Consider the following 11209-nt stretch of genomic DNA (forward strand, 5'->3'; position numbering starts at 1 on the left):
GAGTGAGGTAGGAGATTTCTTTAGCATCTTTAATAATTGAGATCAGCCTCTGCATCTAAACACTCTGCATTTCATTTATTATATAGTTAAATCAACTATGCAAGCTATCATCTATAAAAAGTGTGACCTGTTCAAAAAAACTAAACCTCATCCAGCATCCGCAACCTATGGCTCAGATTCAGCATTCAAGCCTGTCAGGTGCATCAGTATCATAAGACGCACCATCCATACAAGTTTGGTGAAGTTAGGACCAGTAGTAGCTAAGATATAATCATCAGAGGGCACCTGAAACAAACACTTTAACCAGTTCTAAAAACCTTAACCTCCTCCAGCATCTGAAACCTATAGCTCAGATTCAGCACTCAAGCCTGTCTGGTGCATCAGTATCATAAGACACACCATCCATGCAAGTTTGGTGAAGTTCGGACCAGTAATAACTAAGATATCATCATCAGAGGGCACTAGCAATTAAAACCTTCACCTCCTCCAGCATCCGCAACCTATGGCTCAGATTCAGCATCCATGCCTGTCAGGTGCAACTGTATCATAAGACACACCATCCATTCAAGTTTGGTGAAGTTAGGACCTGTATTAACTTAGATATATATTTTTAGCATCCTTGATAATGGAGATCAAGCTCTGCATCTGAAGCTACCTCTGCAATTCATTCATATTACAGTTTAATCAACTATGCAAGTTTGAAATAGTACTATTATCTATTAAACATGTGACCTGTTCCAAAAAAATTAACCTTATCCAGCATTCAAAACCTATGGCTCAGACTCAGCATTCAAGCCTGTCAGGTGCATCAGTATCATAAGACGCACCATCCATGGAAGCCTGGTGAAGTTAGGACAAGTAAAAACTAAGATATAATCATCAGAGGGCACCTATTTCAAAAACTTTAACCTGCTCTAAAAACCTTAACCTCCTCCAGCATCCGAAACCTATGGCTCAGATTCAGCATTCAAGCCTGTCAGGTGCGTCGGTACCATAAGAAGAACCATCCACGCAAGTATGATGAAGTTAGGACCAGGAGTAGCTTAGATATAATCATTATAGGGCACCTGCAACAAAAAAATTAAACCAGCTCTAAAAACCTTAACCTCCTCCAGCATCTGAAACCTATGGCTCAGATTCAGCATTCAAGCTTGTCAGGTGCATCAGTATCATAAGACGCACCATCCATACAAGTTTGGTGAAGTTAGGACCAGTAGTAGCTAAGATATAATCATCAGAGGGCACCTGAAACAAACACTTTAACCAGTTCTAAAAACCTTAACCTCCTCCAGCATCTGAAACCTATAGCTCAGATTCAGCACTCAAGCCTGTCTGGTGCATCAGTATCATAAGACACACCATCCATGCAAGTTTGGTGAAGTTCGGACCAGTAATAACTAAGATATCATCATCAGAGGGCACTAGCAATTAAAACCTTCACCTCCTCCAGCATCCGCAACCTATGGCTCAGATTCAGCATCCATGCCTGTCAGGTGCAACTGTATCATAAGACACACCATCCATTCAAGTTTGGTGAAGTTAGGACCTGTATTAACTTAGATATATATTTTTAGCATCCTTGATAATGGAGATCAAGCTCTGCATCTGAAGCTACCTCTGCAATTCATTCATATTACAGTTTAATCAACTATGCAAGTTTGAAATAGTACTATTATCTATTAAACATGTGACCTGTTCCAAAAAAATTAACCTTATCCAGCATTCAAAACCTATGGCTCAGACTCAGCATTCAAGCCTGTCAGGTGCATCAGTATCATAAGACGCACCATCCATGGAAGCCTGGTGAAGTTAGGACAAGTAAAAACTAAGATATAATCATCAGAGGGCACCTATTTCAAAAACTTTAACCTGCTCTAAAAACCTTAACCTCCTCCAGCATCCGAAACCTATGGCTCAGATTCAGCATTCAAGCCTGTCAGGTGCGTCGGTACCATAAGAAGAACCATCCACGCAAGTATGATGAAGTTAGGACCAGGAGTAGCTTAGATATAATCATTATAGGGCACCTGCAACAAAAAAATTAAACCAGCTCTAAAAACCTTAACCTCCTCCAGCATCTGAAACCTATGGCTCAGATTCAGCATTCAAGCTTGTCAGGTGCATCAGTACCATAAGACGAACCATCCATACAAGTTTGGTGAAGTTAGGACCAGTAGTAGCTAAGATATAATCATCAGAGGGCACCTGCAACAAAAACTTTAACCAGCTCTAAAAACCTTAACCTCCTCCAGCATCTGAAACCTATAGCTCAGATTCAGCACTCAAGCCTGTCTGGTGCATCAGTATCATAAGACACACCATCCATGCAAGTTTGGTGAAGTACGGACCAGCAGTAACTTCGATTTTGCTATCAAAGGGCACCAGCAACAAAAACTTTAACCTGGTCCAACAACTTTAACCTCCTACAGCATCTGAAATGTAGGACTCAGATTCAGCATCCAAGTCTTTCAAGTCAATAAGTAGGTCCAGATGCATCATCCATGCAAGTTTGGTGAAGATAGGACAAGTAATAGCTTAGATACAGGACCTGCAACAAAAACTTTAACCAGGTCCGGACGCCGACGCCGACGCCGGGGGTATAGTATAAGCTCCCCTTGACTTCGTCTCGGTGAGCTAAAAAGAAATGACCTACCGGGCCGGTAATGGTTATTGGTTTCTGTCTTTACAAAAAGCATATCAATTTCAGTTCCACTTTTTTTTGATTTTGAGCCATACACAGTAAACTGTTGGGTTCTAGTTCTCATAATGTATAGTGATTGGAAAACAATGACTCGTTGTCCAAGCAGAACAAATTATGGACTTTTTAAAACTTTAATATCTTTAAATTTTGTTTTTCAGTTTACATTCTATAGTACGATGCATTTACTTTATATGCGTTAATTTACAACAAGGGACAATAAGCAACTATCAAAAGTCTCGTGTGACGCGATTTCAAAGGTTGCAAATCCTTGATTCTTGGACAACTAATGTACGTCGCCTTAGTTTTTCAACAGAAATAACAGGAAGAGTGATGTTTGTAGATGCAGAATGATTTTTACAAGGCGTTCGAACACTATCATCATTCACTGTACCTTTCCGTATTAACAGCTGTATCCTTTGTATAAGGGGACGTACTTGATGCCGAGATGACAAGGGGACGGAAAACTCTAACTGACCCATCGCCATTTTTTCTAATCAATAAACCTTCCTCCTGTATTTTTTGGCATAAAATGTCACAAAAGCACCTTCCTTTGCAAAGAACGACCGCATTTTACTTTGCTGTACTTCTGCCACAATTGTACTATTATCTCTAGCTGTTGTGGAAAGGCAAACGCAACAGTTTTTGCTCGGCATGATTTCTTTTTACGTGGCACCTGTCTCCAGTACCACAGAGTGAATGATTTTTGAATTTAAACAAAGCGTGCTTACAAAAAGGTATAAATTCAGTTGATTGCCTTCAGTTCAGTACATACGTGTTCATAAATTTCTTCAATTTGAAGAGCATTAAAAGAAGAAAATCGAAAAGAAATACGAAATGCACAATCGTGTATTAAAAAATAAAAAGGTAGTTATACATACCGATGATTTTAATATAAGTGCCAACATGTGGAATCGAATCAGGATACAAAAAAGCCCTTAAATTAAGATATGCGGTAAGTGACAGCAGTGAAAGCAACTGAGCAATTGTGAGGCGCAACAAGTATATATAAACCACTGTAATACAAATAAGTTTTAAAATTTTGTAGGTTTATTTTTTTTCAAATTTAGACCTCAGGGCAGGGATGCCCCTAAAATCCTATCTTAATTTTTTCTTTGATCAAAATCTATTAAGATATTCTATTATTTTTTTTCCCGGGGGGGGGGGGGGGCAAGTCTGTCCTGATGGATTTGTAGGCCAAAAATTCATGCAGAAATAGACCGTTTCTACTGCAAAAATGATGTTTGAGCCAACTTGGAAGGTTAATTTAAGAATTACTAACGCAATATGCTAGGTTCTAAACGAAACTTTGAAAATTTGGTGTTTTTAGCCAACTTGGAAGGTTAATTTAAGAATTACAAACGCAATATGCTAGGTTCTAAATGAAACTTTGAAAATTTGAGAAATAAGTACAGCAGAAAATATCAAATGAACTTTGATTTTTCAAAGTGATTTTTCCGGGAGATTGATCTCCCCTATAGGTCAATTCTTTTGGTAAATACGACTAAATCTGAGAAATTATTTTTTCATAGCAACAACACACAGCTTGGTAAAATCAACTCTCTACTATTTATTTTCGCCTTTTCGGATGAATTCAACCGATGATCGAGTTACTTTTGTCGAAAACTGATGCTTTTAGACAATAAAAATCACCAGAGATGTCCAAAAGCCCTGTTGTATTTTATTCCAAAACAATAATGTATATAAATGCAGTTACTTGTAACATATAATGTTGAAAAAAAGAATATTGTCGTGTTAATTTTTTAAAGAAAAGTATTGGATACTAAAATTTGATTTTATCACGACCATCATATGAATTCCATCATTGAAAGACATATATTGCAAATAATTCTATTTTCAGAGAAAACTGGAAAAAAAATGTTTCAGATTTTATTTAAGACATTTTTTAGATAAAAAGTGCTATAAATAACATTCATTGCATAACATTTTGATGTCCCACAGCTCCTTAACAAATATCTGTTTATGTTAGGAGTTTAACAATGTTTCTTAAAAGGGTCTTCCTTATTTTAAGAAAAATGAAAAATTTGAAACAAACCAAACTAAGTTTTTATGAAAAGATGAATGAAATTCACGAATGTGCTTTATATCTTGAAAATTTTAAGCATGAATTAAATCTTCAATCCATGATTTGGAAATGTTTTCCTTGAATAATTTAGCAATTTTGAGATTGTTTTATGGTCCCAAATACAGTTTTCCTTTTTTTATGTATGACCTTATAAAATAAAAACTTTAAAATACAAGTAAACATTCACGATCTTTAATATTTGTTGTATATGCATTTTTTTTTTGTAGGACACAAAAATCGTATTATTGGCAGGGATAAACAAGATTATGAACCCGAGATGTCCCTGGTCGTCATTAAAACGCAATGTTCTAATCTAGCTAGAATCAGTCTCTAACTTTACGTCAAAGACTACAGAAAATGACAATGCAACTAGATAAAATGATACAAAATAAATTACACAACACAAAATAAATTACACAACACATAAACTGCACGACACCCCTGCCTGAACTAATTTTGAGGTGAAATGTGATACCGACCCTTGTCATTTCGTTTTTATACGTTTCTCATATCAACGACTTGTAGGTACAATCACATAAAAAAGTAAAATGATAGCTGAATCATCGTAGCATAACAATTAACTATGCAAAATCTGTGTTGAGATACCGCAAACAACTTTTGTGTTTCTTTATAAGGGGATGGGGGTTGGGAAAAAACTACCCATGAGTGCAAATGTCCATCCCTGCTACTTACGTCACGGTGTCCACAGTACAAATAGTTCTAAAAATTTTAATTGAATATAAACAGACTCCAAAAGGTAAGGTAAAAAGTCGTCTTTCGGTGATCAAAAGATATTTTAAAGGGGGGGGGGGGGGGGTCCGGCCATCGTTTACATTGGAGAATAAAAATGTTAACATTTCTTGAACCCAGGCTAATTTTTGTCCAAAACTATTGTCAAAAGATGATAAAACAATAGATATGAGGCTCTACATGTTGTTTTGAATGCAAAGTAAGCATACAAGAACAGAACACTATCTTTTTAATCACTTAAAACAATTGTAGAACTGCGCAGCTGCAGACTTATATTAAAGATTTAAAAATCTGAAAAAATAAGAGAGGGTTTCATTGGTGTCATCTCTACAACCATTTGTTGAGGAAAAGGTTGAATCTTGCACATTAATGTAGTAACTTTGCCTCAAAATAAGGTTTTATTCTCAAATGTACAAGATGACCGCACACCCCCCTTAATCTACTAGTACCTAGTTACTAGTTTGAGTTTGTAATGAAGAGGCATAATTCATAATTTGTTTTATTCGAGTTCACTTGTGTGTATATTTATATTTGCAAACTAACGTTTTATCCAACCAATTAATATTTATGTATTAATTTCATAATTGGTCTTTGAAAAAATGAAATTGATTTAGAAGTACAGGCGATCTTTGAATTTTACTAATGATTTATTTCTTTGTTTATTCCAAGTTCGATTTTTTTGTTTATCCCGTAGCTACAGAGCGAAAAAAGAATAACTTGCAACCATGTTCTCCTTAAAAAACAGTATTATCGTCATAGATGCTGTTCTATTCTTGTACAAAACTGGAGAGTCAATGATGGACGCTACAATACGTCCATATTTAATTCGCGCTGTATGCCACAAGTTTCTCAAGGACATCAATAATAAGAATGAAACTATTTGCTCAAGTATAGATGAATACCCTGAACTAGAAGATGATATACAAAAACAAAGCGGATACTATTTGATGTACTACAGGATTCTTTTAAATGTTCCCGCCATTGTATTATCAATGTTTTGTGGGTCCTACAGTGATAAATATGGAAGGAAACCCATTATTTTGTTTCCATGTTTTGGAAGCATGTTAGCGGTGATACTTTATGGGACAAGTAACTTGGTGTCGGCGTACAGAATTCCTCTGATCATAGGAGGGGCCGCGATGCAGGGAATATGTGGAAAAAGCTCAATGATAACCATGGCGATCAACAGCCTCGTGTTCGATTTATCGGACGAAAAAAACCGCACGCGTCATTTTGGATTACTATTGGCTATGAATTTTTTAGGAGGATCTCTTGGAGCGTTATTTTCTGGATTATTCCAAGACGTATTTGACTTAAATACTGTCTTTGCTTCGATTATGGTATCCTACCTCATTGCACTTACTCTTACATTGACTCTTTTAAACGATAACGAAAAGAAAACAGATAAAGCGGATGAAAAGTCATGCAGTTTGTTCCAGATTCAACACATAAAAGAAACAATAGCGGTTATATCAAAGCCACGTCCCGGTAACAACAGAACAGTTTTAATCACTCTGATAATCATGTCCATTGTGAATCAAATGTGTAAAGTTGGTGAGACGGACGTCAAAATTATGTTTGTTACTGGAAGTCCCTTGAGCTGGTCGGAGTCATGGTTTGGATATCTCTTGTCGTCAGAATATGCATTAATGGGAGTAGGTTTGCTCCTGTTGATGCCACTGTTCACCAATAAGTTAGGGCTGTCAGATAGAATCATCCTAACAATAGGACTTCTCTCCAACGCGAGTAAATTAATTTTCCTGAGCTTTAGCACTAAATCATGGATGATTTTAGCCTCTGTAGGAATCGGATCTTTTATCGGAATGATCGGTGCTTCTCTGCGTTCTTTGCTGAGTAAGACTGTGAGCGAGGACGAGGCCGGAAAGATGTTTGCCATCTTGTCAAGTGGGGAAACAATAGCCAAATTTTTGGGTACAATAGCATTTGTAAATATCTACAGCGAGACTGCCCATATATTTCGTGGAATGGCTTTTTTGATAGAAGCGTTTTCATTTTTTCCTATTCTTGTTGCTGTTGTGTTGATCGTGTTTAACCGACGTCAAAATCTACAGCAGTCGGCAACAGACCATGCAACAGTCAACGGAAGTGACACTATAAAGGCAGAAGATCAAGGCCATCAAATACATGCACAGGTCCCGTCAAAGACATACCCAAGTTCACCTCAACTCTCCGCACAAGATAACTCTGTGTACATCATCATTCCCGAACTGTCAAAAATGTGTAAATAAAGGTTTTAGTGATCCATACACAAATTGTTCAATAGTTTGTTTTCTTTTTTACAAATGGAACTGGTCTCAAAACCTTGAAAGTCTTTGGTTGATCATAAAGTCAATTTGATCATCCTACTTTTGAGTTTTACTTCAATGCAGGTCTTATACCAAATGGTTCATTCTGATGACATTTTATTACACTACTGATGCTTGAGTATTTATGTATTCAATGAGGCTTCAAAATTGCATATCTATTATATCTATTACAAAATGTATACATGTATAGTCCTTTCTTTTTATTTACTGCCAGAAAGCATGTCACCATACACTGAAATTTTATTTCCAACTTTAAAAAGAACCTTTTCATTTTCAATGAAATAATCAATTTTTAACAAGAGGCCTGAACATTGCACAACCCTGCAATAGTTTCATGAATTTCATATAAATATTATAGCTGCATGGTCTGTTTATTTTGGATAGTATTTTGCAAGCACGTAGCATCAGGGGGCGGGGGAGGTGCAGTGGGAAAGGGGAATCGTCCCCTTCTCCCACTTTAACTCGCAGCAAACATTTTTGTTAAATACTAATAAAAAAGTTAATCAGGATGGAGTTGCCCCCCTTTTTTGGGGAGCACACACGCAAGAAATTGAGGTGAAAAGTAAGGAAACTGACAGTGAAATAAAAGTAACAGGATCACTTCGCTATCCCTCCCCCTTTCCTCACTTTTACGGATTAGGATTATCAAGATTTTGACTGATTACAGAAATATGTCAGCATCACAGACAGCTCAGCCAAGAAGTTATCCTTTTTGGGAGTTGATTTTAATCAACTCTCCTATGCAGTTACTCAGACAAACCGAAAGTGAAACAGTGTCTGGACCTCAGCACAAATCATTGCTGCTGACATGACTTAGTTCTTGAACATAATTGATAAATTCGATGTAATGTATGCTAAAGCATTGCTTTTTAAGGAAACTTATTTATAAATACCTTGAAAATAGTCAGATTTTAAATGGTACGAACAATTTAAATATTTTTTGTAGTCGTATGTTTTCCTACGCCAGAGTTCAATATAGTCTCGTTCAACTCGACGCTCGGCTGTCTCCGTAAATCCTTGTCGGGGATTTCCGGTGTCAGCCGAGCGTTTGGTTAAACGAGACTAGAGTTCAATATTGCTTGGATCCATACAATTTTCGAGAAATATTTCTATCACTGATACATAGTTTGATTGAATTAATTTTATCTTTAAATATTATTTAACATGATTCATATGGGGGTTTGTCGACATTCTTGTCGAAAAAGTCCAAAAATCCATATTATAAAAATGTGCGTAATTCAAATTAGAAACTACATGTACTTGTCATGCAAAGTAACATATCATTGATTTTAAAATGAATAAACATCGAGAAAATCAACTCCCGTCAGTTCTTCAGTACTTTGATTTCTTTTCCTTCTTTGTGCGTTAGCTAAAAGAAACAGCAAAATCGTCCTCTATGAGAAATTGAGTTTGCAATCATCTTGATCATTTCGTGCAGACCGTGATTTTCTTGGGTCGCTGTAGATCTCGACCAATCGATTTAAGGGTCGTGTAGATTTCAGTCCTGTCAGTTTCAGTCACGGTTGGTTTCGAGTTTCGACCAATCGATAATCAGGGCATGTAGATTGTTTTTATAGAGCTATGATTTTCGTGAGAAGTAGAAGGAATCGTAATGTAACTCTGTACATATGAATATAAGTTTATTACCTTTGCTCATGATTTAATGTTTGTCTATTATTCAGTGTCATTTATTGTTCATTTCATTAATGTTTTATTCTTTAAGATGTCTCAGGAGTTATGCTCATGTATTCATTAGACGAAATAGAAATTAAGGCAAGCAGACATAAAAAAAAAAATCAATTCTATAATATCTATTTACATTCACACCAAGTTACACCAGAAAATCGGAGTAAAATAAAAAATGCACAATCATGTATATGAAAAAAAATAAAAATGTTTAATTTTTAAAAAGAATAAGCACGCCCACAGATGGAATCGAACCAGGGCACAAAAAACATCACTTGTTACATAGCAAGCAGTTTAACCTACTGAGCTATCCCGAAGTTACTAATAGCGATGTAAATATAGATTACTATGATAGAAATCGGTCTCCGAAATTTTTGTCGGTTTTTTGCTAAATCAACCCGAGAATCGGGGTGCCCTTAAAAAATGATATCTTAATTTATTCCTTTGAACAAAACTCATCAAAATATCTAAGATTTTTTAGGGGCATGCCGGTCCGGAAGGATATCTAGGCCAAAAATCATGCAGAAATGGACCATTTTACTGAGAGAATGCTGTTTTAGCCAACTTTGAAGATTATAATAAAATTGCAAGAGCTATATGATGGGTTCAAAATGCAAATTCGAAAAATTTAGAAATATTTACGGTAGAAAATAGCAAACAAAACTTTGATTTTCAAAAGTGATTTTTTTTTCTGGGAAATCCACCTCCTCTGTAGGTCAATTGAATTATTAATCGCAATAGATCCTTTATAGTATAAACAACGTATAAGTACAAGCCAAATATACATATTTTATTTACATTCGAACAAGTTATTATTTATTGCTCCAATTGGGGGATGTATAATACCTTATACGCCCGTCCTTTGAAAAGTATATTTTTCCCCCAAATACTTTTTTCTGTCATTTTCAAGTCTAACTCATGCTAGAGAATCAAACCCATATCTTTAAGCAATTTAGAATAATGGGCTTGTATGCAAAACTTTTCCCAAGTGGGTGGAGGACTCTCAAACAGAAAGTAGTTTATACATAGAGGCACATGTATTGATGTTCATCTAATTTTATCTAACCCAGTATTATAGTCCAAGAAAAAACTAATCCAATTGAAATATAAAAATACTATATGCAATTAATTCACAGTATTTTAATAGCGATGACCTTTTATTTCAGAGGTAGCTAGGTCAATGCACACTGAATGTCAGATGATATCACTGAAAGTCATTTTTTTTTCAGAATATCAGTGGATTTTGAAATCAGTGGCGGTACGTATATGCTGAAAGGATGATGGTGATGATGAAACGGATTTCCCTAATTCCCCTAATTCATTTTTAACCATGCAATGCCAACAGATCTTAATTTGTTAAGATGCCTGAAATATAAGTTTTACATACCGGTACAATGAAATACAAAATTACCACACCCCTATACATGTGCATGAAATAATTTAGTTTAGCTTGACCTTAGGATACATTTCTAAACATTGCTATTCTGAGTTCTGTTTGATATATGTACAGCTGTTTCAATCAGAACCTGTTTTAGAAGAGACAGATAAATGCCTATATTGATACAAGGGTCTGTTACCCAGCTGGTTACCTTTGTTACCCTCTTTCAGAACACAGATACATATAGATACAAGTATGGCACGCCAAATCCACAAAAATGAGCT

General features: G+C 35.8%; 1 protein-coding gene across 1 annotated transcript; it reads left to right on the top strand.

Moving 5' to 3' along the window:
- The first annotated feature begins 5753 nt into the window (after positions 1 to 5753).
- LOC105347477 (proton-coupled folate transporter-like) lies at positions 5754 to 8069 on the top strand. Its single transcript, XM_011456589.4, has one exon. The coding sequence runs from the start codon at positions 6260 to 6262 to the stop codon at positions 7781 to 7783; it is 1524 nt and encodes a 507-aa protein (XP_011454891.3). The 5' UTR covers positions 5754 to 6259; the 3' UTR covers positions 7784 to 8069.
- Positions 8070 to 11209: the final 3140 nt, after the last annotated feature.

Source organism: Magallana gigas, chromosome 7 (genome assembly GCF_963853765.1).
Source record: "Magallana gigas chromosome 7, xbMagGiga1.1, whole genome shotgun sequence".
NCBI lineage: Eukaryota > Metazoa > Mollusca > Bivalvia > Ostreida > Ostreidae > Magallana > Magallana gigas.